General features: G+C 44.2%; 2 protein-coding genes across 5 annotated transcripts; one reads left to right on the forward strand and one right to left on the reverse strand.

Annotated features, from left to right (window-relative positions):
• Positions 1-56: 56 nt before the first annotated feature.
• LOC115608092 (translation initiation factor IF-2-like) lies at positions 57-2,144 on the reverse strand. The gene is made up of 2 exons (XM_030486291.1): positions 1,553-2,144; positions 57-814 (listed from the first exon to the last, which is right to left on the reverse strand). The coding sequence occupies exons 1-2, from the start codon at positions 2,142-2,144 to the stop codon at positions 57-59; spliced, it is 1,350 nt and encodes a 449-aa protein (XP_030342151.1).
• Positions 1,013-26,335, forward strand: NAB1 (NGFI-A binding protein 1). 4 transcript variants are annotated; one of them, XM_030487412.1, is made up of 9 exons: positions 1,054-1,293; positions 2,900-2,990; positions 6,739-7,572; positions 13,153-13,286; positions 14,297-14,348; positions 19,266-19,376; positions 21,592-21,733; positions 22,925-23,074; positions 23,653-26,335. In XM_030487412.1, exons 3-9 carry the CDS (start codon positions 6,754-6,756, stop codon positions 23,742-23,744), a joined length of 1,500 nt encoding a protein of 499 aa, XP_030343272.1. In that variant the 5' UTR covers positions 1,054-1,293; positions 2,900-2,990; positions 6,739-6,753; the 3' UTR covers positions 23,745-26,335. The 4 variants fall into 4 exon arrangements, with proteins under 4 accessions (XP_030343271.1, XP_030343274.1, XP_030343272.1 ...); XM_030487411.1 differs by lacking the exon at positions 2,900-2,990 and having other exon boundaries at positions 1,013-1,293; XM_030487414.1 differs by lacking the exon at positions 2,900-2,990 and having other exon boundaries at positions 1,013-1,293; positions 22,925-23,050.
• The last annotated feature ends 816 nt before the right edge of the window (positions 26,336-27,151 follow it).

The following is a 27,151-nucleotide window of genomic DNA, read 5'->3' on the forward strand; positions in this document are numbered from 1 at the left end:
CGCAGCCCCGCTCACCACCCAGCCTTGCGCCTCGACCCGCCAGCAGCTCAAAGCCCTTAGTTCTCCACGCCCGGGACCAGGCGGCAGCTCTCCCTGTGTGGGCAGAAAGTCTGAAGCCGCGTTTTGCAGCGGGGGTGCCTGGTGCCGGTGCCCGGTGCGGATGCCGGTGCCTGGTGTGGGTGCTGGTGCCAGGTGCAGGTGCAGGTGCGGGTGCCAGTGCTTGGTGCCAGGTGCCAGTGCCTGGTGCTGGTGTGGGTGCCGGGTGCAGGTGTGGCTGCTGTTGCGCGGTGCGGATGTGGGTGCTGGTGTGGGTGTGGGTGCTGGTGCGGGTGTGGGTGCTGGTGCGGGTACCGGTGCGGTTGCTGGGTGCAGGTGCCGGGTGCTCGGTGCGGGTGGCGGGTGCGGGTGCCGGGTGCTCGGTGCGGGTGCGGGTGCTGGTGCAGGTGCAGGTGCCGGGTGCTCGGTGTGGGTGCGGGTCCCGGGTGCTCCGTGCCGGTGCGGGTGTGGGTGCCAGGTGCTCGGTGCGGGTGCCAGTGTGGGTGCCGGGTGCTGGTGCAGGTGTGGGTGCCGGTGCGGGTGCCGGGTGCTCGGTGCCGGTGCGGGTGCCGGTGCGGGTGCCGGGTGCCGGTGCGGATGCTCGGTGCGGGTGCCCGGTGCGGGTGCTCGGTGCGGGTGCCGGTGCGGGTGCTCGGTGTGGGTGCCGGGTGCTCGGTGCCGTTGCGCGGTGCGGCCGCGGCGGGGCGCGCTTCCAGCCAGCGGGTGCCGTGTCCCGCCCCCGCGCGGCGGCGGCGGCGGCGGCCCCCGCCGAGGCGAGCTGCGTCACGCGGCGGCCGCGCGTGGGCGGGCGGTTAGCGCGCGCGCGGGGTCTCCCCACGTGACCGCGCGCGCGCGCGAGCGCGCGGGGAGGGGGCGGTGTGTGTGTGTGTGTGTGGTGTGTGGGGCGCGGGGGGGGGAGAGGGAGGGAGGCGGAGGCGCCGGAGGTTGTTCCCTCCCTCCCTCTCTCCCTCCCTCCTCCCGCCCGGCCTCCGCTGCACGGAAGGAGCGGCCGCGACGAGGCGAGCTGTGCGGGGCGGCCCCCCCCGCTCCCCGCTCCCCTCCCCGCCCGGCGGCAGCAGCGAGGCGGTGGCGGGGACCGGCTCGCCCACCCGCCCCGTCGATGGGAAAGGAGGAGCCTGGGCCGGCGGCGCGCAGGCGGGGGGGGCGCTGGCAGGAACTTCGGCGGGGCTGAGTCTGCGGCCCCGGGACGGCGTCGAGGGAAGCGCCGGGCAGCCGGCGGCGGCAGCCTACTGCAGAGTACGTGCGGGACGGCCCCGGGGCTGGTGGAGGGGGGGGGGAAGCTGGGGCAGCGCGGCCGCGGCCCCGCGGGGTACGGGCGGAAGGAGCGGGCGGGTCGTGCGTGGGTGATTCCCGGAGGAAGCAGCGCGGGGGGGACGGGGAGGAGGTGGAAGGTACCGGAGCGTCCCCGCCGCGCCTGCTGCCGCGGGGGGGCGGCGGGGCGGGACGGACGGGACGGGACAGACGGGGGCGGTGCACCGCGGCGGGCCGCCGGTACCGGGCGGGAGGGACGGCGCCGTGGGACCGGCCGCCCCCCCCCCCGTCCCAGGCAGCGTGGCGCCTTGTACCTCCGCGGCCTCTCCCGCGTCCCCCGCGCAGTGCTTCGCCGCCTCCTCCCGCCCCGCCGCCCTTCGCGGGACGTGCCGGGTTGTCCGGGCCCGGTGTCTCTGGGCGGGCCGCGGGCACACTGCCCCGCTACCCGCCGGCCGGGCACCCGCGCCCCTCCATGTAGCCTGCACGGAGAAGCGGCCCCGGGGAGGCTTCCCGCGGGCGGCAGCCACCTCCAGAGGGGTGCCGGGCCGCGGCTCGGCGCTGTTCCCGTCAGCGGGCTCGGCGGATGCGAACTTGGTGCCGGGACCGCAGCCCTCCCCTGTGCTCGCTGCCTCGGTTTCCTTCGGTTCGGCTCCCTCCCGCGGCGCGGCTGGCATGCGGGGCGGCAGGTAACCCCCCCTGAGCCGGGCTCCGGTGGAACCCGACGGCGCGCACCAGGCGGGCGGGAGTCGCGAAGTACTTTGGCTGTTTCTGTCCTTACGAGTTTGGGGGTTTTTTGCACGTTTCAAGTTTCCTATTAGTTGCGGCGAGATACGCATCTGTATTTGGATGTGAAACTCACTTAATAGGTTGTATTTTGGCACATCTCAGAGCTAGACAAGACTATTTAGTTTGCTAAGTCTCGCTTCTGCAGCTACATGTAATTTTCTTCTCCTGCTAAAAGTCCTTTGGAAACGCTGCAAAAATGTAATGAATATGCAAAGCAGCCAGCTCTCAAATCCGAATCCGGTTTGTCTTCAGAGACTTTTCAAAACGCCCAAAGTGATCAAGATATATTATGAAATAATCACTTTTGCCTAAAATACAGGAATGTGATGTTTCGCAGTTTCTCCTTGTGCATATTCCTAATTGAATTGGTGACAGCTCAAATATAATTTCACCTCAAATAAAAACCTCTAAAAATCAGTTAGGGTTGCTCAATTGCTTTTACTTCTAGTGCAGCCTTGAAAAGCAGGAAAACTGCTGGTGAAGTCCTTGCCCTGTGCTTACATCCCACAACTCCCGCGTTTTCCTTCTCCCAATCCTTCACCCACGTCCACCACCTGCTCGCTGCAGCCGCGTATCTTCCTGCCACCTCCGGGAAATGTGCAGCTTTGATCTCGGACCAGGGAGAACGGGAAGAAACGGGTGTTTTCCCGTGGTTAAAGATGCTGAGCCGGGCTGCTTCCGCTGCCGGCTGTCTTGATAGAGGGAGCCGGTTGCAGGAATAGGTTGTGATTCCTGCCCTGGTTGTTTACAAATATTTAGTCGTGCTCTGTGGTGTTCCTGTGGTTTTTGTTTTCCTTTTTCCTAGGAGTTATGTTTGTGGTCAGAGTTAAGGTGACATCCAGCGTTTGGAGAGGAGGGCTCGGCATGTGGGGTGATAGGCTGTGGATGTGAATGAGGTAATGTGGAAAATCAGAATGCATGGTTGTGGGTTGCAAAAGGCTGAGTGAAAATCTAACTTGTGATTTCCTGGTTCTTCTGTGGCTGTAACAGTATGCAACCTTGCATGTATTTTAAACAGCTTTGTCTGTTACAGGGACTTTCCTAGCGTCTTTGTTTGTTCTATATGTAAAAAAATGTAAAAGACAGCTGTTCTTCCCTGTGTGTTCCCACACTCCTGACTGTTACGGACAGCGAGCAAAGAAGGGGGACAAGTTGCAGCTCAATTGCCATTGCTGCATTCATTTATTCCTGCAGACCTTCCCATGCCAGCTTTGTGTTCCTGCCTTTTGGCCTGCAACAGTTCGCAGTTGGCCATGCCTTAGAAGATGTACTTGCTCTCTCCTAAGGCAGCTGATCGTTCTGGTTAGCTTCTTAGGGTTTGCCAGAGGACAATTCCAGGCCGTTACTCCTGAACCAGACTAGAAAGCCGAAGACTGACCGAGAAGGCTGTGGAAGAGGCGGAGCACACGTGGTGCCCTAGGGTCTTACCTGAGGTGCTCTTCCCAGTGAGGAGCGTACGCAAGTCTCCTAGCTGTGAGCTTGCCCCATGTCTTCCCGTTGTGTAACCTCTTCTCGTGCTCACCCTTCGCTCCAGAAGCACAGCCCCTGCTGCACTAGAAATGAGAACAAGAGTGGTGGAAAGCAGTACTTTAGGTCTCTTAGATGTAGCTTAAAGGTCACCCGAAAGATGTATGGCACCGAGACTTGAGTGGGTGTGCTAAGGCTTTGCCGTAGCCAGATAGGTAAGCAGAGCCAGGCAGCAGCAGTGCCTTTGGGTTAACGGTCTCTTCCGATCCAGGCAGTGCTGCGCTGCTGTCTCAGCTAACCTTGTTTGTTGCTTGTCCTCTTCCTAAGCCCCATCTTAACTCCTCCACGTCAACTAGCTTACCTCCTTTCCTGGCTTTGTCGGCCGTGAGCTGAGCCGAACCAGTGGAGCGGACTGGTAATGTCTGGAAAAGCAGCGGAGCTGGTGGCGTGGTGAGGCTGTCTCGGGAAGGGAAGGGAGCCTTTCCCTTGTAAAAGTTTAGAAATACTTGGGATGTCGTTGAGGTGAGTGCAGAGGGAACTCCGTTTAAATGAGAGGAGAAAAGAGGTCAGAAGGAGGAGTGTTTGAAAATGCCTTTTCTGCAGAAATTGGTAGCAATCATAAATGGAAAATTTGCGTGGCCCTCTCAGGAGTTACTGCACTAAATTTGGCAAACAGAATTTAAAGTACAAAACAAAGGGATTTCAGTCTTGCTTTAAATGCAAATCTCAACACAGGCTGAACTGTGGACTCGCTACTGACACCTCCATAGTACCTATTAATCCAGTTTTATCTGTCATGAGGAGATTTGTGATTAGAAGCCTCCAGGTAAAGGCTGCTCATGGACTGTTACTGCTCTTCCAGCCTGTGGGCTTGGAAAAATGAGTTCCATGCCTTGCCTGGAGCTCCTGAGCTGTGTGTGATTTCACTGCCACTGTCCTCCCAGGATTCAATTTAGCTCTTTGCACAAAGTCCATTTATGTAGATTTATGTAGATTCTGTGCTAAGAAGAATGGCTTTCAGAGCAAATGATTATTCTTTTATAACACTTATAGAAGCTTAATTGTGGTATTGATGGTAGAAAGTCAACGTCACTTGAACCGGAAGGATAGGAACGGTTTACTGCAATGCCAGTAAACCATAGCCTGTTAGTTTTGTTTGCCTTGTCAAAGCTGGTATGGAATGGGAGGATTTTTCTGAGAAATTTCTAAGCATTTCTATGGAGTAATGACAATTTTCTGAATCACAGAATTATGTACTGTTTAAAGGATTACCTTAAGTGATTTTCCTCATTGCCCTTAGTTGCCTCTCGCTTCTTTGAGTGTACACAGTACTTAATTGTTCTTCTGCAATTGACCATTATTTTCAAAAACTAAATTGTATTTCTAAAATGTGTAGCTCTTAAATGTTTCCCATTCCGCCCCGAGTTCCAGAGTGTGAGTTCATTTGCTCTTGAGCTCACCAGCAGCTCCTTGAGGTGGCTGCTCAGATCTAAACTGCTCTTGCTGTCCATTCTGTTTTACAAGGACCAGCATACAAAGAATGATACATGCAGCTGGTGGGTTTGGATTTTTGTATTTTTTGGTCTTTTTTTGGAGCTCCATCCCTCTTCCTGAAGACCTTGTTTGTATGTATCCTGTTGCTGCCACATACATCTTTGTAAAGTTTCTGTTGGCCTCCTCATTTTATTTTTCCTCTGCTAGAGTTTAATCAAAGATGTGCAGCTAAAGCCTGATCTTTCAGATGCTCCTTGAATAGAAGTTGAGTTCTGTCTGTTACAGCTGTACATTTGTTTTGAGTTGCTGAAGAAAAAATGCATATTGTAAAAAAAAAAAAAAAAAAGTATGCAAAAATGAATATTGTAAAAACAATTTCTGCCTTAGTTTTACTGCTGGTTACCAGCCTCCCAGTGCCCCTAAGCATGGATATATTCTTGCATCGCAGTTTTGGGGTGAGGTGTGTTGCATGTTGTCGAAATAGTTCCCCCCCCACGTGTGCAAATCATTCTGAAAGTGCTGATTTTTAGGTTACTACTGTGTGTTTTTTCAAGTGCAGTGTGGTAGTAGAGCCGGAATAGTGTTAGCAGACCAGCTCTATGCTTTAGTTCTGTTACTTGCCTGACCAACTATAAATTACATGCTTTAGACCCTATTGATTGGTGGTTTAGCTTAATACAGTAATACTGGAAATTATCCGCTTGTAGTTGTGAAAGCCATTGTAGAGTGAAGAGGTGTGTGCATGAGATCCTGCAATTCTCTTAAGAGTTTATTTTTTTGCAGGATAACTGTGGATAACGGGTTTTATGAAGTTGAAACTCTGCAAATGTTTTTGTGCAGCCATAAGGGTAGAATACTGCTGCAATTTGTCCCTTGGGAGCCCTTAGAGCACAATCGTATTGCTGAATGGTATTTCGTGTTCTAAGTATCAATGACATACAGGCCTGTTAACAAATGGGACAGGCAGGTGAATTCGGAATAACTTTTTTAAACTACATGCGTTGGAATCCATCAGTGCTTTTGCTTTGTCTGTGGATGTTGCTCCCATAATTAAGATCAGTGGAGGCATTAGATCCTTTTTATGTGAAATGGGGAAAACTGTAGAAATACTTTGCTCCGAAACACCCTTTTACTGATCCAGCTTCATTAGTTCTCTGGGGTTCTGTGAAGCACTTTTCTTCTTGGCTTTCCTTTCACAGTGCTCCACACTGCTGTGGGGGAAAATGATGTGAGAGTTAAAAAGAATTGAAACTGATGAGCCTTCTTTTTTTTTTACTTCTTCAAGGGATCAAGTATTCAGTAATTCTTCAGGGTGTTTTGTGATCATTTTGATCTAAAGATATAAAAGAGAGTCAAGTAGAAGCAGTGAGCAATATTGAATGACATTCTTGGGAACAAACATGAAGAGGGAATGCTGAAAACAAGCTGGCTTCATGTTTGAATCATCTTTTTTTTTGTAGCTGCATCACAACTATCTGCTGATTTGTTTTTTCACAAATGTTTCCCTGGAGTTAGCTAGTAAAAAGTAGAGGTTTTGCCCCTTTTTTCCATACCTGGTCTTATAACAAGAGAAAGAAATCTGTCCTCTGAGTTAACAGCCTCATGGAAGGATGGGCGGTGGGGGAATGCATCTGGATGTCAGCATTCTGGTGCTCATCTTCTCGCTGTTCTTACTGTTTGCAGGTTCTGTCATCCGTGATGGCGTCAGCTCTACCCAGAACCCTTGGGGAATTGCAGCTGTATCGAATACTACAAAAAGCAAATCTCTTATTCTACTTCGATGCCTTCATTCAGCAGGGTGGTGATGACGTCCAGCAGCTCTGTGAAGCAGGTGAAGAGGAGTTTTTGGAGATAATGGCTCTCGTAGGCATGGCTAGCAAGCCTCTTCACGTCCGAAGGCTGCAGAAGGCTTTGAGGGACTGGGTCACAAACCCTGGTCTTTTTAACCAGCCTCTCACCTCCTTACCGGTCAGCAGCATTCCAATCTATAAGTTGCCAGAAGGGTCTCCTGCGTGGCTGGGGATATCCTGCAGCAGTTACGAAAGGAACAGCAGCACCAGGGAGCCTCACCTGAAGATTCCAAAGTGTGCTGCCACAACGTGTGTGCAAAGCGTGGGTGCAAGCAAATCTGATGTGGTGGGGAACTTACCACTGCAGAGCGGCAGTGAGCCGAGGCTCTGGCAAGGACACCACACCACAGAGAGTGAACACAGTCTTTCCCCAGCTGACCTTGGCTCTCCAGCTTCACCAAAGGAAAACAGCGAGACCCTGGATGCTGCCGCTGCTCTGTCAGTTGCTGAATGCGTAGAACGTATGGTTCCCTCCCTGCCCAAAAGTGACTCAAACGAAGTCAAGGAGTTACTGAAAACAAATAAGAAACTGGCAAAGATGATTGGTCACATCTTTGAGATGAGTGACGAGGACCCTCACAAAGAGGAGGAGATCAGGAAGTACAGTGCAATATATGGCAGATTTGACTCGAAAAGAAAGGATGGCAAGCATCTCACCCTTCACGAGGTAAAAACCTTGAGTGACAGTGGGCTTCCTCCTGTGTTCCTACACTTTTTATGATCTGCTGTTCACAGGATACAGTTTTTGTACAGGCGCTTCTCACTAGGTTACAAGAGCTGTGTGTCTTACCAGAGCCTTAGGCAGTCCTGCCCTGGGATAGAAATCTTGGGTGCAGTAGAAGTCCCCTTTGTTGTATGGGTGTGTGCACTGATGACTTCAGCTGGGTGTCATCAGACAGCTCGGTCACTGGTGCAGCCTGTCAGACAGAGGGTTTAAGCAGTTTGGCACTGAAATAGCAGATCAGTGTTGCAGTGAGCATGGCCCTTGGGATCCTAAGCACATGGCACATTTTTGAGGCAGTCCTGGCTTGGTGTTCCCTTGCAGCTTTGAGAGTAGATTGGTTGCTTGGAAGATTAGTAACTAAAATTGCTTATGTCTGGGAAGAGGATCACCTGGCCTGGTTATTGCCCTCTGCTGCCTTCGAGACCCTGCTGTGTAGCTTTCGTCCTCAAGGTAAAAAGGATTTTGCTGATGAGGACCCTAAACCCAGTGGGGTGAGAATTTTTGTGTTTGAATTGGGATGATGCTTAACTATACACCCTGTGGGGTTTTTTGGGGCGCAGTGGTCTTAAGCTGGCCGAGTGAAGTGCACACTGTCTGAGGAGGAACGGAAAGGACTGTCTCCAGTATTGATGGGTCGCTGTAATTTGAAGGTTTGTTGTTTAATACCTGCATAGCATCTGTTCCCTCTTATCCTTAAAAGTCCGTGTGGACCTCCTTCGCTTCTGTTCGGGCATTCTTGAGGCTCACACTGCCTGTGTTGTAACGCAGTAGGTGTGTCTGTGTGGGGAAGAGTTCGCTAGAGCCAAAGTACAGTGCAAGAGGAGAACAAACATTAATTCAAAGCAGTGCCAAAACACTGTTGATATGAATGCTGCATCAGCATTTTCACAGCTAACAGGGATTGCAAAATTTCAGTTGGATTTAAAATTTGGCATGTAAGGCTTAGCTCCCAAAAAGAAAGGCAATGTTTATGTGACAGGAGTGCCAAAAAAGCTGTACTGGCTTAGCCTTTTTTCACTTCAAGAAGTTTTGTAGGTGTGTGATCTATAGCGTAAGACTAGGTTCTCTTTATGCTTCTGAGTAGAAGGGCAGGAGGAAACAAGGCGTACTTCTTTACATTTTGGTTTATGTATTTGCATTTATAAGGCAACTGAACATCAGCAGCAGTGATTTCCCAAGGGCTTTTACTACAGACTGGGGAGATGCTTCCGAGAGACTTTTCTACCACACAGTTTTAGCTGTGCAGCTTTTACTTACGTGCATTGTGGCTTATGTGGAACGCTTACAATCTATGAATTCATCCAGTGTGCAAGAACAGATCTCGTCTTACTCCCCTGGCCTTGTGAAGAACAAGTTGTGTGTGAGATAGAGGCAGCACTTGAAAGGATTAATTGTGTAGATGCCCTGTGTATGTTGCTTCAGCGTCAGGGTTCAGAGAAAGGGGATTCTCCCCACCTGAGCGTGGAGGCAGTCAGAGATGTACAACGTGTGAAGCTGTGTGCTTTCACAGTCTCTCTCGGGGGCTGCAGAAAATACTCTGAAGTCTGGGCAGACTTCTTGTAGGATAATTCCCTGGCATCCAGCAGTTGTAATGGGAGGCGGGCAGCAGGGGCAGATGTTGTGCCAGGCATGTGGTAGTCTCAGGAGTGCCTCTGTGAAGTTGGGGTGAGTAGTGGGGTAGTGGTTTGAAGGAACAGGGTAACAAAGAACCAGAGGACGGGATGTCTGCTCTGCCTTGTTAATTATTTTTTTCAGTACTGCACTAAAGATCTTTACTACATCATTGTAAAACCATGTTTAAAAATGGAATGAGAGCATGGTTTGGCTTTAGGAAATATTTCTATCGCTATTATGATTAAGGGCACAAGATCAAAGGAGTATGTGGTTGACTTATGCCTCGCTTACGCATGTGGGGCCTCGCTGAACTTGATGGGAACTGCACACATGCAAGCAAGAAGAATTTGCTCATAATTGGTTTACTGTTTGCTTAAAGAGGCCAGATTTCACAAAGTTTTGTCTTGAATGGTCTTCATTTTAAAGCAGAAAATATACAAATAGTAGCAACGAGACCATCTTTTTTTTTTTGTTTGTTTGTTTAAAATCTGCTAAACCAGGGTTTGCCTTTTGTAAACTCAACTTCAATGGATTTTTGGTTTTGATGGCTTAATTTGCTGCTCAGAAGGAAGGACCTTAAACAACCAGGGAGGTAAGTTCCTACTTGTCCAGAGACTGTGTTTCTGCACGTGTTAATACATTCCAAGACTGTCATTCTGCATCGCAGTTGAAGATCTCTCCTTGCATCTGGCAGTGAACAGCTGAATAAACTTCACTATGAATTTAAAAAGCTTAAGTAGTGGTTAGCTTCTTAATGTAAAGATCAGGCTATATCTGGCTCCTCAAGCAGAGTGGAGATGCATACAAATTAAAATCATATCTGATGGAATTATTATTGGCAAATTATTGAGTATGTTCTCTGTTTCAGTATGAACATTGGAGTGTCTCAGAGGGCCTCAGCAGCTATTAGAGGCCAGTGGGAGCTGTAGACACTGAGCTGGTTTGCAAGCGTGTGTTATTGGTAGGATTATCTGTGTAAGACACTGATTAGCATAAAATCTGATGCAGAATCTTTCAAAGATATTCCAAAACTAATAAACTTACTGTCTGTAATCCATCCCACTGTCTCAATATTGCACAGCTTTTCAAGCATGGATAGCCCTTTATGTTTAAAGTCGGACTGGAGGAGTGATGAGTACGAGCCATGCCTTTGAACTTGGTGACCTATGCATGTTTGAGTCAGATTTGTAATTTGTCTTAATATTTCAGTGCTTGTCTAGGTACCTATAAAAAACCCAAAGAAATAAATCCTGTTGAATAGTGTGAGAATGAGGAATAAGAAATGCAAGTAATAAATTCTGTCTGACTCGGTCTCTTTCCTTTTCTTTTGCTGACTCACCAAAACAGTAGGGCTTGGTATTTAATGATGTGTTTTGTAGTGGGGGAATCTATGAACCCCATCAGATGGGAATATACCCATCCCTCTCCATACAGCCTGTATGGTTATGTGCTCCTCCATATCATTCAGGCTTCCAGCAACCAGAATCTTTATTTTTAGGCATGCAACACTTTCTAGCTGCAGTGTTGTGCCTCCTGAAAAGGCAGGGCACCATGATGCTCTTCAGTTCAGTAAGTCTGGATGTGACCTGAAAGAAGAAACCAGGAAAAACAAACATTTGGCTTTTCTCATATATTAGGATAAACAGCATTTGCCTGCGGCCACCCAAAGCATTTTCAGTGATTTCAGCTCCTTGCAGCCTTTCAACACTTTGACAGATAAAAGCCGTCTCAAATTATTTTGTAAGCATTGGCCGTGTTTTTCATCCTTGGCAAAGTAATAGGTAGCCCTGTTACAGAAATTAATGCCTGCTTTGGATGGTAATACTTTTCATCAGCGTTGTAGTTATCTTTTATTTTTGTATCTTTTATTTTTTCCCCCTGTGTTTTTTGTCTGAGACGATGGACATTGTAGAACAACTGTTCCTGTCTAAGTTACTTCAGTGCATTGTATTGTAGGAACATAGTAACGTAGAGATGTTTCACAGATTAAACCTAAACTTCCCACCCCTGTACATCTGATCTCTAAGGGCTTTTTTGGTCTGCACAGAGACCAAAGGATCAGGCAACATAGCTAGTTCGCCTGTTAAAGACATGTTCGCGCTCTGACTAGCATTCAGGTGTCGCAGGAAATGCCCTACTCAGATCAGAGGCTTTTATGCTAAACACGGGAAAAAATGCATAAGAAATATTAGGAATAGCAGTTTTGTTTGAGGTTTTAGCAGAAATACTGCACGGGCTCACCCACTGAGAGAGTCTCGGGTCTTCTGATACATGTTTTTGGTTTTTTTTCAACCTCCCTGAAGGACAAGTGTTGCATTAGGCAAAATACATCTTTTCCAGTTAGGATGACATCAGGCACTGCGGTGAAGGACAGCATGGTTGTGTGTTGTTTGTGTCTTATGACAGCTTCCATCCTTCAAGGATGGAGCGTGCGATGTTTTGGGTGAGTTGCTGTGATTTAATTCACAAGTAACGTTCTGCAGTGTGGTAGACGGCAGGGTAAAGGAGCATGATTCTTAGCCTTCTCTCAAGAGACGCCATTTAACTGCAGACCTGCCGGCCTGTCCTCAGCTTCACCTTCTGTTCTCTTCCATGAAAAGCACCTCTTGTAGCAGCAGTGTTTTCGGTGGTTGAGGTCACACATGCATGGTCCTGTTAGTCCTCGGCCACACAACCCTGTGCGCTGCACTGCAGCTGTGCTTTGCGCTGCCAGATCAAGGGCTGAGGATGGAACATCCCACTCCGTCATGAATATGCTGACTGGCCTATGGAAAACCTACCTGCTTTGTAATATTCACTAGCCTGAGACAGATACAGAACGTACTCTTAACAGGAGCAGCAAAGCAGCTGTGCTCATTTGCAAGAAGCCAGGCCCATTCAAAGCAGCTTTATTTCTAGAAATAAAGAGTAGAAAAGTTATGGGCACTCCGGGGAAAAAAACACCTGCAGTACTCTGGCCTCTGGCTTTCATGCCTCATTACAAGTGCTGGCCGTTCTTCAGCTGAGGAAGAAGTGAAAATATCTCTTCAGCCTCTGCTTACGGTGGAAGGAGCAGAGAATATCTCTCCAGCATCTCGGTTTCAGTGTCTCTCATTGTGTTGATAATGTTGTTGTTTGTCCATACTGTTGACCATAGGCTTTTCAGACAGCAGTGTTGTATGTGGTGTAATCATGGCAGTATCGCCACGTTCTGTAGGCTTCTGAGCACTGTGAAACCATTTTGAGCCTCAACTTCAGGCTTTTTATCCCCTCCCCTCTTTATGAAGCTACTGCCAGCAGCAGAGGCACTAGAAATGTGTCCTGGCAGGCTCAGGAAAACATCCTTGAAACAAGTCACATTTGATTCATGTCTGAAGATAGTCTTCACAAACACGAGGGTGAGAAACATAGCTAAAAAAAGTTTAATCGTTTCTTAAACCATCACCTTCTACAGAATCTGTGCTGTATTCACCAGGGAAAGCCATCTGTACCCACACTGTCATTTTTTTTTTCCCCCAAGTCCTGGGCATATTGCATTTATAAAAATAGTATTCCCTGTAAACCAGGCTTTGGGAGCCGAACACTGTGAACGTTCAGAGCTACTGTTTTATCCTGAGATTTAATTAATGCTGGGATGAGGCACAGGCAGCGCACATTAAGAGAGTCTTACAATAACATTTTTACTTTAAAGGACATTAAATGCACCAACTACATGTGTATCTTTTTTTGGTTTTTTCTTCCCAGAAGCTTACCTGGCTTAGTAAGAGTATAAATAAACTGAAGAAACCCTCCAGGGTTTGCTATACATTTATAGGTAATTTTACTTGCAGCTGAAATTTTTCATTATTTCAGAAGAACGGGTACTTTTACAAGCACAGTGGGTGAAAGTATGCAAAATCATGAATCCCTGGTTTTGTGTTTGATTTCCAGCTAACAGTTAATGAAGCAGCCGCTCAGCTGTGTGTAAAAGATAACGCCTTGTTGACCAGGAGAGATGAACTCTTCGCACTAGCTCGGCAAATCTCTCGAGAAGTTACATACAAGTATACTTACAGGACCACCAAGTAAGGTTTTAATTAACTCAAAGGACCTTTATTTTCAGGGAATGAATCAGTCCAATAGCACTTCTTTTGAAGTACTAGAGACACTTTCTTCTTGCTCTTTAGCTAGTAAAGGCTCTTCTGAGGAAGGTAGGAAAATGCTATTTAAGTCGTGGAGCTTTTAAACTGCTGAGATTTAGCTGCCTTGAATTACCTTTTTATTTGCTCTCTAGTTTTCCAGAGTTTTCGATGATAGTGCATGTTGAGAGGCATCTGAGAGGCTGGCATTTCAAGTATTTGAGGCATTTGTGTATTCCAAGGTTAATGTAAATAGGCAAAGTAGCCAAAGCTGCTCAATGTATCAGTTGTTTTTTTTTTACATATACAGATTTATCTCATTAGTTTTCAGGGAATGAGAAAGATAAGGTCATGGGAGCAGTTTACAAACCTGTTTTAAAGGGGCTGAAGCTGACTCCTAATTTCAGTTGTTACTGTTCTGTTAAATGAACTGCTGTTATGAAACAGTAACAAAGGCTTAATAGCTTTCAAATACAATTAAAACTTCAGCATTAAAAGGTATGATTGAAAGTCTTGATACTTTCTATATATTGTTTTTAAGCGTTAACTCCACGTGTAATGCAATTTCCTTTCAAAATACGTTTTCCTACACTTGTAGGATCTTTTTATGGTTTTCCTTTGCTCCCCTTCCTTCTATGGTGATTTATGTAAAAATACATCCGTTCTGGGTAAGCAGTGCCAAAGGCATTCTGTAATTCTCTGTGCTCAGGTAGCTTTCCTTTCTGTTTGGAAGAATGTCTCTGACATTTTGAAAACCACACAAGGCACTTGTATTCCTCTATACTTTAGTGACATTTCCTGCCGCGTCCAAGTGAATTAGAGGCTTTTTCTGTGCATCTCGCTTTTTCTTGCCTGATGTTTTGGGTTTTTGTATCTTGACTCTGTTTTTCATTATTATTTCTGATGGTCAGGATTAATGTGCTGTTTACTGACAGTCTATGTGTCTTCTTTTCTAGATCTAAATGTGGAGAAAGGGATGAGCTGTCACCAAAGAGAATCAAGATAGAGGTACAGTATTGTGACTCCTGTATTTTGACCTATGCATGCTAAAATTCACTATTGTTTTGAAGTGAGCTATCTCAAGGAAATGTGTCAGAAAAACACTTGAAAGACAGGGACAAAAAAAAATTGTAAGTATGTATACCTATATACCTCATAAGAATAGATCTTCCTTTTTGATGTATTTTTTTAAACACATTACTGTTTCTGTTACACGGGTATCTGATTCATCCTTAGCATTGTGTGTTGTGGGGTTTTTTTTACTGTCTGCTCCAAAAGGTGTGGGCTAAATGTGCATTTGAGTATAAGCTAGGCCTGACTAGATCTGTATGTGACACAGATACGTGATACATTCTTTAACTGTAGAGGAAAGTTGGAGCATATTCTGGAATGCATTCCTCATGTAACTCATTCTGTGACAAATGATGCGCTGAATGCAAGGCTTTCATATTTTTTCAGCAGTGTGACGCTTTTACCTGTACAAAGGCTTTTCCCATGAGACAAACCCAAGTGAGAGCAGTTAGTTTTAAAAAGGTAGTTATGAATAGGTATAGAGGAGTTAATCCTTTTTTATTTATTAAGCTCCATCAGTTTGTGTACAATTGTAGTTTGTTTATATAAAACATACATGTGCATTGAGGATTTACTGGTACCTGTGATGGTAAGTCAGTAATGTCATTTACATGTGTTAGGATTTGCTTTGACATATGCTTGTTCCTCAGTCCATGAAGGAGCGGAGAAAAGGTGCATTAAATGATTTTATCCACCTTCACCATTATCTTCCTTGATCAGCACGTTGCAGGATGGTTGCTTGAGTCTCCCCTTTTTTGTCCAGTTTAGTCCTGATTTATAAGAGCTGGTGGAGTGCTGCTGCTCTTCTGCTTGGAGTAGTATTTCATTGACTTAGATTTCAGCATTAGAAAGTTTTTCCTTCATTCAGTAATAATTGATGATGAGCAAGTATCTAAAATGACACGCTGCAAAGGAGGTGCTTTTTTATTCATTGAAAGAAACAGAAAGATTAAAATCCTGAAAAATACAGGCTGCAACTTTATGGTTTTTGGAGAGCAGGAAATTTGGACAGCCTTAGGGAAACTGTATTCTCTTATTTCCTGATGGTGAAATTTTAAGAGTCTGGAAGGCCTGCTTTCTCTAGACACCTTTTATTTCAGGAATTCTGAGAAAGGATGTTTACTTGGTTTTCCTTTTCTCTAAAATTACAAGTCATATTTTAAAATATGTGTGAAAATTTCATGTCCTAGCTGTACAAATGGCTATTTCAGAAATAGGACTTTTTTCCAGAGTAGGAAACTGAAATGAAAGTAAATGAAATATTCTTTCATTGGATAGCATTATAGCATGATTAATTATGAAGTAACCAGTGGTGTTATCAGCATAAATGTTTTTTTTTCCCCTTACAAGTTTGGGAGTCTTCTAAGGAGTAAACCATTACTACAGTACGTTATAATTGAGGCACACTGTAAGTCATGGACTTCTCTTCAAAGAGATTTTAAAAAGGTGCATTATTACATAGTCAATAACTTTTACATGTGGTGTTTTGGGTTCTTGGGGCTTACATTTCTAAAAAAAGAAAGGCCTTTTTTTAGTCGTATGTTTGAGGATTTGGGGGGAGACTTGTTCGTAGAAAGGTGGAGGTAAAAAAGAAATTGGTAGCAAATGCTGCAGATTTTTCCTTCTGTTCTGGTTAAGAATTCTTTATCCTGTTTTTAAAGTTGTGATGTTTCATTGTGGCTCTATTAGCTCACTGTCATGCTAGTATCATGCAGAGAATCTGAATATGAGTGTGGTGGTGGTGTAACTAGCTCTTTTTTCTTTCAGTAAAGGTCATTTTGCCTTTCTGTTTTAAGGCTGAACTCTGTATTTTGATTCACCATTCCTTTACCCATTAGTCATTAACGTCTCTGCAAAGCGTGGCCTAAAATACTAGGGCTTGAATTTGGAGAGACTTCGCACCCTGTTTGCATAGTGTAAAAGATTACTTAAAAAACAAAAAAGATTTAATATCCTGAAATATACTGACACTTAAACCCCCCCCCCAAACTCCAGAGAGACTCTGAAGGTCATCCTGGAGCAGAGCTAGCAGAGCTGTGTGTGCAGGCTGAATATTGCTGGGTTACAGCCACCATTGTGAATTTATCCTCTTCACGAATATGAAACTCACAAAAGCATTACAAAGAAACAATATGCCATGAATTACATCAAATTACCTGTAAAAGCCTTTCTCTTCCCCTGCGAGCTCTCCCCCTCTTATTCGTAGAGTGGGTGGGCGAGCTGTGGGAGTGAACTGTGGAGAAGAGAAGGGGAAAAATTCCAGGCAAACGACAGACTAAAGGTGTGGAGAGAGTGAAAAAGGGAATGCAGTGAATTGGGATTTGGAAGCAGATTATGAGGAAGAGGTTGTAGTTCCTAAATCTGCTCTGGACAATAGCACCTAGGGATGTGCTATTTGCAAGTAGGCGAATAGCACATCCCTCTGCAGAGCAAGGCTGTCTCCTGCATAGGTGTTGTGGGGCGGGGGCATCCCTTGTTTTGTCATCTTCCGTGACTCAGTGCCAGCACCACTCCAAGCGATGAGCTGTTGTGGCACCAGCTTGGAAAGCAAAACAAGTCAGAGGTATATCACGCAGAAGTCATGGAGGGAGAGGCTACTCATTGTGCTGCTGCTTTGTGTTGGGGTTGGTGAGGTTCCCCCTCAGTTAGTGTGAACAGCCAAGAGAGCGAAGAAAGGGAGTTTTAAAAATATTCTCGCTGTCTGTGGTAGGGAGAAATTGTTCTGTGTGTCAGTGTCTTCATTCAGCTGAACAGGAGGGGTGGGGAGAGCTTGCAAAAGCTAATTTCACAAAGCTGAGTGGGAGTCAGGGGGCACAGGCAGGAAGACCTGAGCGGGGGCTGTGAGGAAGCATCTTCCCTTGGTGCTGGTATGGGTGGAGGGAGAGGAGAGAAAAGGCCCACCTCCGCCATTGCTAAGAAGGTTGAAAAGAAAACCAAAGTGTGGGATTTGTGTTTTTCACAAAAACAGCAAAAGCTACTGTTTTCATAGGAAAAATGTCATTAGAGGGAGCGAAAAAGCACATGTGGGACTGAGAACATCTGCTGCATGAAGCTGCTTGAAAAACAACTGAGCAGCAGCACGGGCAAAACAAAAATGCCGCACTGCATACAGCAGGCCCTCCTGACCACAGAGGGAAAAGGAGCCTTTAGGCAAACGTGGTGCAGAGCAGGTTGTCAGCTGGCCCAGCCTGCTCCTCATCAGCCCCTAGATGAGGCAGCAGGGCAGAGAACGGCCAGCAGTGAGGAATGGCTCTGGGAAAAGTGATCCAGAACTGCATCGTCATCCGAGTTACCTGCATGACTGACGGGTGACAGTCACAGCAAGGGGCAGCTGGCCCTGCTTTCAGGAAGCAGTCTTTGGTTTTGTATTGGCAAGTGATCACACATATGTTATAAAGAGCTGTGTTACCTGTTTTGTTGCAAAAATAGGATCCTGAGTGATAGGGGTTTTTGTGTATTCAGTTTCTCATCTTCCTACACATCATCGTTCTCCTCTCCAAAACAAATTCAGTTCTAACTATGAAAATGGTCAGTGCTCATGGAAATGTGCTGCAAAGCCTTTGTTTCTAGAGGATGGGGTTTTGTGGCAATCTACCTGGTTATGAAATTTTGCGTACCTGTGTGTTTGGTTTTTCCCTGAGGGAGTATGTTGGGTGGATAAAAGCAATATGCAGTGTTCAGACAGATATTTCTATTTAATTTTTTTTCCCTGAGCATAAAAAATAGCTTTATTGGCATTAGGTTGCACTGGGGGTCTGGCCACCATGCTGCAGGTCAGTGGGAAGCCTGCGAGTGGCATGGACCTTGTAATCCTTCCCTTGTGGTTTTTCTGAAAGATTGCTTTTCTTATTCTTGGGCTGTAACTCATTTGTCCAGCTAGTGTGAAAAAATGTTGTTGTTTTCGCGCATGAGCCTCTAGAATCCACAAGGAAAATATGCCTAATTTAGCATATTTTGGTACGTGGATCTACAGATCCTCAGTGACAGATGTCACTGTTTTCAGGTGTAGATCTCTCTTAGATCTCTAGCTTCCTCCCACATTTTAACAGTCGCCTATACTGTGCTTTTGTAAACATTTGTGGATGTTCCTCTATTTTACATGAGCTTTCCTTTTCTAATGCCGAGCAGGATAAATTTCTCATCTTGAACCTTTGCTTCGATGATTAATTTATTTTAATGGAGTCTGGCACGTTTTCACAGGAATTTTATTTGCTTTATGGGTACATATGCAAGCTGCAAAAGATTTGCATGTCATAAGCATTTGAGACTGAAAGAATTGAATGATGATTTCCCATAGTATGTGAAGCCTTAGCTACCCTGCTTTTAAAGTGGTGATATTTCATTTTGTGATGCTCCTATAGGTTCTGTGTAAAACACATTGAATTTCAGGAGGCTTTGCTCAGTTTCTCAAGGTTAGTATATGCAGCTGCTGTGCCTTAATCTCAACTACATATAAACTGGATTTCTTAAGAATTTCTAAAGCTGCTGTATGTAACAAGTGACAGAAACCACGGGCCTAAATCTGCCTGGCAAGGCTGAATGTAAACTAGTTTAATGTCAGCGGCAACAGTAGTCTGGATTCACCTGAAACTGTGAGAGATGACTTTCTGTGTATGCCATTTTAGATATATAGCAGTTGGTGTAGAGGGGTTGTCTGTGTTTTGTGCGCAAACCTAAGTGAAGCGAATAGCACGAACACGTAAATTGCAGACTAGAATTTTCACAGTTCAGGAATATGTTTTTTGTTGGCTATTTTTTTTTTTCTTTTCTTTTTCCTTTTGAGTATACAGAGAGGGTGAAGAACAATCAATAATATGTCCCTCTTGCTGTTTGGTTTCTTTTTATGCTCAATAGGATGGTTATCCTGATTTCCAGGACACTGTCCAGACGCTCTATCAGCAAGACAAAATGCCACTTGCTTTGGCTAAAGGGAAGAATGAAGACTCAACAGCTCTTAATTCCCAGGTAAACCAACTAGGCTACACTGTGAATAATACAGGCATGTCTTTGTACATTGATTTTGGTGTATTGTTTTGATGACTAAAGTAATTAACATCAATTTTCAAAGACTACCTAGCTTAGCTGTGATTGCATCACTCTTAACTGGGGTTTACTTCTGAAAGTGTTCTGACACAGTACTACAGCTTTAGCCTTGTTAGTTCCGAGGAGGTAAGATCTAGCGTAGTAGGCTTGAAAAATACGTGATTGCCTGTTGAGAGCAAGTGGGTACTATTGGTACAGTATGTGCTGTGTTACTTGCGTTATTAGCTATAAATGGAAAGTTCAAGTTAACTGAGCCTAGAGGAATAGAGTAGGCGATCTTGGAGTCCTCAGTTCTGACGTTTCTTACAAGAAGAAAGGCCAGTATAATTAGGAAATAGAGAACCTCTGGGTCTGAGAGGATAAATTGCCTTTCTAAATAACATCTACCCTGGTGGCAGTGCGTTGTTTTCAAGTACCCAGAAAGCTTTCTATAAATGAAGACAGGTTTTAGATGCTTTGTCTTCTCTGTAGTGCATCCCAGCCTTGAGGCAAAATACGCATCTCCTGCTGCCAGTTGTTGCCAAGGAGGGATTTCATGCTAAGTTGTAACAAATTGTTGAGCTGATTTGAGCAGCTGTAATCACCAAATTTTCACGTAAGATTAGGGAGTTACATTCCTGTTTTCTGAGAGTGGATGTGTTACCCTATCTTTTATTACCTTCTTCTATTGCAGAGTAGTGTACAGTGATACAAATTTGTTCATTGTGATACATCAAAAAGCAATTATACTACATGTTCCGGTGTCACATAATGATTACATGAACTCGATTTTTGCAAGCTTATTTTCATCTTGTATATACTTTAAAGTTTTCATTAGGTCAAAATTTTGGGGTTGTCCCAATTAAACAACAAAGATGGCATGAGTGAGAAATGTTTTATGCTTTTTAAAAATCATTGTAAAGTTCAGAAGTTGTAAGAGGAGTGACGGAATAGCAAAGTTAAAGCACACTTGAAAGTTAACTATTTGAACAGTTTCTTCTTTTACTTGCCTCCCAAAACCAAGCTTGAGCTATTAGTGTTCTGCAGAACCTGATGAGCTCTAAGAGTAAGTAAATATTGGTCCTGTCATTGCTCTGCTATCAGGGTCATCACTGTGCTGCAGAAGCTCAGATTTTGCTGGTCTGTTTTGCTGCCATTGTATTTGTAAATTGTTGAACTATGCTGAGTAAGCAGACCTTTGTGGGAAGTCAGGGCTTTCATCATCTCCCAAGAAAAGACCTCTGCGATTAATGGGCCTCTGTACCGGTTGAAACAGTTACCGCATTACCTGCTAGAGAAATGCCTTTTTTCCAGTCAATTGTAGACGTTAAGTTTGTACACTTTCTGTTCCTATGTTCATCGTGGCTCTTCTAAATCAACTTTCTTGACTTGTGATTTTATTTTTGCAAGATGCTTATTTACATTCTCAGGAACAAGATTATAGTGAAATTAGAATTCTCTTGGCATTAAAGTCAATGACAAACGTTCAGACGCCATTTCCTCCCACGTTGCACTGCATTGTTTAGTTTCACTCTCGAGAGGTGTATAGGTCTTGTTCTTCTTCTAGACAGACATTTCACACCTTTATCCCCCACAAACATACTGTGATCCTACACTTTCAGAATGGCAGATTTTTAAGCTTGTGTAGTGCTGTTGCCTAAAATAAAGATTCCAAGATGTCTGGTGAAATCTTGGCATAAGTTTTTAGCAGATGTTGCCATTGCTCTTGGAATACTTTTTGGAATACTTTTGTGAAGGCATATATTTGAACAGAGCTAACTGATAATTAAGACATTATTTTCTGCTTTTCTTGAGATTCTCTCGACATAACCTGCAGTCCTAAAGTGCAGAAAGTGATTTTTGTATTTTCAAAGAGCAGAATTCAATGTTGCATTTCCATGTGGATGAACTAGAGCAGCTTGCATTTTAAGTGCTCTTGAGTGACTCAGAAGAACAGTATGAAAATCTTTATGGGTGCAAAAATATTTTGTTTGCTTGGTAGTTTCGAAGAAACCGTAAAGCACACATCTGTACATATGAGTCAACAAAAACCTATATCTAGGCTGTTAGTCTTATCATCTGATTATGGTTTTTTTCCTGTGTTTTGACTCACTATATGTATGTATATAGAGAGACTTTTTTTCCCCTTTATTTGCAGTCAGAAAAGGTGATGGCAAAACAGATGGAATTTCTTTGCAACCAAGCTGCGTTAGAGAGACGTCTTTCCACAGGGTGTTACAGGCAAAACTCGGAAGAGCACAGCCCCAATGGCATGTCATTAGATAACGCTGATGGACAAGGTATGGTAGCTTCCAGGCACGGTGTTGCTGCCAGCAAATACGTTTGATATTATGCAACCTTTGTCAGTAGTGTTATTTATCTAGTATAGAACACTGAGTGCCGAATGGATGAGTCAGGATCTCTGCCCTGGAGTGCTTATAGTCTAAATAATGCAATCAGATGTATGGTCACATTCTGCTCTGGTACTCTAATATATGCAGGCAGACTGCTTTTGCCATGGATAACCCTATGGGGAGGGAAGAAGGTAGGGTGCACTAGTGTTAGTGGGGGCAGAGCTTGGCTCTAGCTTTATCTTGCATTTTCAAAATAGAGCAGGATGTTGCATTTCATTTGTGTTCTTGCTTTGTGGAAATTGGAAGTAAAACATAATGTAGTTGGTACCCCTTTTTGTTTACCTGTTTGAGCCATCTAGGAACAAAACCTGAGGAGCTGGCTATGTAAATTACTTAGAACTAACCGGATTCTAATGATGTTCTTAGTAGCTTGTTATTCTTCAAAAAGCTTACAGTTTAGTGGTTCTGTCTTTGATTTACCAACTGGCTATTCCTTAGCTCGTATTAATTTTAGGAGTGTTTGTTTTGTTTGAGCATTTTCTGTTTAGATTTCTTTTTCTACTGTTGTGAAGGGAGATAAAATGTTTTAAACACAAGAAATACAACCAGAAGTTCTTGTATCTGGTGGTTTTTTAGAGCTAGTTTAAGGGGGGAGAGAAGCAGTAGAGGGAGCAACTAAGGGAATCAATACAAGTAAGCATTAAAACAGTTTTGCATTTGTGCGTATTGGTACACAAGTATACAGGAAGAATTAGGGTGTGTGGATCCAGCTCTTCTTGATAGTCCTAGCTTCTTTATGCCATTTATCCATTGTCCAGTGAGAACAGGAATTTTTAGGATCTCAAAGGGATCGTGCAGTAGTAGCAGGGATTTTTAAGATCTCAAAGGGGTTTTTGAGCAGAATGAGAGTTTTAATTTTATTTTGGGTATGGCTGAGTGTCCCTTTCCAGCAATGCCTGTGTCTGCAAAGCAGTGTATTTATATAAGCTTTGTTTTGGTAGAAACCTTCCATGAGCAGCTGGAACTTAGGATGTACTTTTTTTGATAGAATTAGTTTGTCTTTAAGTCTCTACCTGTTTAATTTTTAATGTTGCTTTGCTTTTAATGCATCAACGTTTCACTGTGACCAACTTCCAGGTGAAAGACCGCTGAATCTCCGAATGTCCAATCTGCCAAGTAGACAGTTGCAGCACATTTCACTCGATGGAGAGCAGCATGTTGGAAAACCTCTGTGCAGTGATTTGATCCGGCTTTACCCCAGTGGTGAGGCGAAGTCCCAGTCCTCGGGTTAGTGCTGCCCCTTGTGAATTACCCACTGTTTCTCACAAAGCCTGTGATGAACTAACACATGATGTCTCTGAGTGAAGAAGCTAGTAGCTCAGCCTGTGTGTAACCTTTTGTGTGTAACCTTTTAATCAAGGCTTTGGACAGAACTTCCAGAAGAGTGTTATTTGTTAATCTAGAATCAGATTGAGTATTATTCGGGAAAAGCTTAGAGGGTGCAGTAACAAAGTTAAGATAAGCAAGTTCTGGCATGTTCTGTCATCAGAAAGTGATATTGACCCAAACTACTGCTCTTAAATACTTGGGTTGCCGTTGTACCACACTTTGATTATAACATGGCTTTACCTTTTATAAAGGAATCAGGCTTTTTTATAAAAAAGACTTTTTATTCTGGTTTATAAAGGCCTAGTGCTGTCCAGTTTTAACCCAGCTGGGCTAAAGCCCAGCAGGAGGAGGCAGAATTCATTGCTTCAACTGTTAGTATCCATATTGCTCATGGACCTTTTTCTTGAATTAAGAGCGCAATATATTTGTTTCCAAGCAGTGTTTTTAACATTATTCTTTTTCCTTTCTTAATGCAGAAGGCCTTGGTATTTTAAAGGATTTTCCTCATTCAGCTTTTAACAACATAGAAAGGAAGGTCATAAAAACAGAACCCGAAGACACAAGATAGTCATTCTGCTCTGGAAAATGGTGTCGTAGTAAAGAATGAAACTTCACAAGAGAAAAAAACCAGCCTTAATAACCAGTGTTGCCTCATTCAAATAAGAGATTTCAATAGCCAAAGCCTAAGAACTGGTACAGTAATGTGTGGAAACAGGAAAGCAAGAGACACTGCAAACTAAAACAGTAATACAGGTGGATAAACATTCCTGTAAAAGTGGTTTTATAACGTGGGAAGATTCACAAATTAATATTGTGGGTCTTCATTATTTAAGAATGTATTATGTATTTGTATAACTTATCAAAGTAAATCTAGATGTCGGGACGTGTATTGAGTCCAGTAGATGTGGCTACAGTTCATTTTACTTGAAATTCAATGTCTACTTTAAGTGTACCTAGCGTAGATATGGTTGTTAAACATTTGAATTAAAATTCATTGGAGAATTAGGAATGCGAACCTTGTGACACAATTAACAGCAAGTTTGCAACAATATTTGTAGAAAAAGGAAAATGCATAAAATATTTCATGGTTTAAAATGTTATGTGGATATAGCATTTGATAGACCTAGACCCTGATTCTGTATTATAGCGGACGTACTTGACACTTAACTATTGTTACATCACTTTCAATGGTTTCAGCAGCCTTTGTGTAACACACTTACAGCATAATACCTACCTACAGTTCAGGAGTGTAGAAAATGCCAGTTGGAGTATGGAAGAGGCCATATGATTAGCTCCCGTTTCCTTGGGGAAAAAACTATGGTTTGATAATACTGTACAATTACTGAAATCTCATCTGGTGGGAAACCCAAGAGACCATGTAGCATGGACAGGGCTGCAAAAATTGTGATTCAGACCATTATAACTTTTTGGACTTCTCTGTGGATCTTTAAAACACAAAAACAAAAAGAATCCTAGGTGTGGCAAAGATGAAGTATGGTGCAGGATTTATGCATCGGTGTAAAAGGTTGCACTTGATATCCAGAAACCATAAGATCTTTTGGAGGAGACGACGAGGAGTTACGTCTTTAGCATGTGACTCCTAATTAAGTGCTGTCCAGCCCACATGATTCTATGAATATACCGTATACTGCATACAGTATGCCAATACGTTTCTTTATATATGTGATTAATTAACATCTGTATTCTTTATTTATTTGACAGTTTTTATTTTTTTGTACATTTTCACTTTTGCAGATGTCATTTTATCTAAGGAGAAATAGTCGGCATATAACTTTGGAATTTGCCATGGTGTGTTTGTGTGCATCCATTTTTCCTCTGTGCAACTCCCTCAATAAGAGTTGCTTTCCAGCAGTCAAACCAGTTATATGCCTCAGTTTCTGAATACAGTTTTTGCTTACAACGTGTTCTGGAGGAGGAAGGGAGGGCTGAAGACAGTAAGTTACCATGCCAGTGGGTAAACTTCCATATTCAGGTGTGCACTTCATGTCTCCGGTTTGCTCTGTGTCATAGATGTGTATTAACGATTCAGTCACAGTCTATGTTGTACTGAAACAGTCAGCAAAATGTGAGCTGAAATGTCTACACTGCAGTCTCTTATCACTGTAAACATATCTAATTATTTTATCACTTTTGATTTGTGGAACAAAGCTTTATAGTAGAAACACCAGTAAACAACTTTTTATACTATTAAAAATGTTTGTTTTTTAAAAAAATGTTTCTTGAACTGTATGGTACTGTTTCACTTACTGAAGTATCTTTAAGCAATGGAGTTTGCAGCTTTGCTGTTAGAAATAAGAGATTGAATGTGTAGTTATATTTCCTCTTTCCTGTTGTGTGAGCTAGTGATGCGGATAAGATTGTAACGTTAGCCAGTGCCCTGGTTAGTATCTGAGTAGCTTTCACGAGACGTGTATGGAACTCGTTAAAGGACAGCTTAAGGTTTGAACTGTACAGCTGGAGTGATAGAAGGTACCAAGCAACAAGACTTTATAGAGATGCAGGAAATGTTCTGTTTTTTCAACATCTGGCATGATCAAAAGTTGTTGCGTGGATCACAGAAGAAGCTCTTAAGCTTGCTGGTCTCTTCGATTAAAGTGAGAGGAAGGAAAAAGAACTTGCTAAGCAGCACGCTGTTTCAGTTGAGTCCAGAATTTATTTTGTAAACACTAATGTATTAAATTTGCTATAAATTAAAGTATATAACAGTTATATTTTTGAGTTGTAAATACAGTACTTTGTGTCACGACCAGTTGGTTCTCTCTAGGATGATATTTCAGTTTATAGTCCAACAGGCCATTTCAGTCTCAATAAGCTGGAAGCAATTTTTTTTACTGGTTTGCAGCTGTATAATAATTATTTTTTTTTAACCTGGGGGGGAGGTGGGAGGTGCATTCCGAGTTTGCACATACATTTGGTAATAGCAAATACTCAAGCATTGGTCTTTCCATGACAGAGGTCTTGGTGGACTGCGACTTGGCTTAGCCTCTGGAGCCGCAGGTGAAGGCTTGCCCTCACCTGCTCTTGAAGGGTTGCTAGATTCAGGGTACTCTGGATCAAAGGCCAGCCCTGCAGATGATGCCTGTTCTTATTCACATGTTTATATTGTTGCTTACAAAATAAAATTCACCGTGAGAACTCTGTAGTTTCCCCAGGGTTTTTCCTTCGTTTTATTTTAATGGTGTTCTCTAAAAGGAGATGTTAATTTTCTGGGGATAGGGGAGGAGAGAGTAGTTTGAACAGCAGCTCTCTCCAGAGGAAGCCTTTTCCTGCTCTTGTGGTTGAGCCCTCGTTTATGGGTGGCTGTGTGTGCACAGCCTGTGGGGCTGTAGTGGGCCAAGGCAGAAGGGGAGGAATGGAACCCAGGAAGGGTCTGCACCATGGCAGTCTTATTTAATGCTCTTTCCACCTCCTGCTTTTGCGTGTGCTTACATTGGCACAAGAAGCAATAGGCGGATCTGCCAGGACGTGGTACCAGGCAGTTAAAGTGGTCTTTGGGAATCTGAGGGACAAAGCATCGCTGCCCAGCCTGCTCTCAACAAGTGTCTTGGTGGTCCACCCTGTTTCAACTCACTTTACAAATGGTGGCCCGCATCTCAGGTAAAGTGTTGCTGGAGGACAGAAACCAAAGGGGAGATGGGGTATAAAATGGGAAGAGAAACAGACCAGGGAGCAAAAACATCAAAAAGAAGTGGGGGAGAACCCCACCAAAAACCTTCAGAAACATCCATGTTGCTGTGTTGACATAGAAGTCAGGTGTGATTCAAAGCAGAGGGGCTGAGCCTGCTGCAGACAGAGTAAGGTGCAATCCCCGAAATTTCTCCCAGCCCAGAGGAGATTAAATGTGGGAAACCAGAACCAATGGCTCATGTTTGCTGGTTTTTGTCTGCACTTCCAATGTCATCCTGCCCTATTCTGGGAGAGGAAATGGAGGAAGAGGAGGAAGAATGGAGCTAG

This window comes from Strigops habroptila, chromosome 5, assembly GCF_004027225.2.
Source record: "Strigops habroptila isolate Jane chromosome 5, bStrHab1.2.pri, whole genome shotgun sequence".
Lineage (NCBI taxonomy): Eukaryota > Metazoa > Chordata > Aves > Psittaciformes > Psittacidae > Strigops > Strigops habroptila.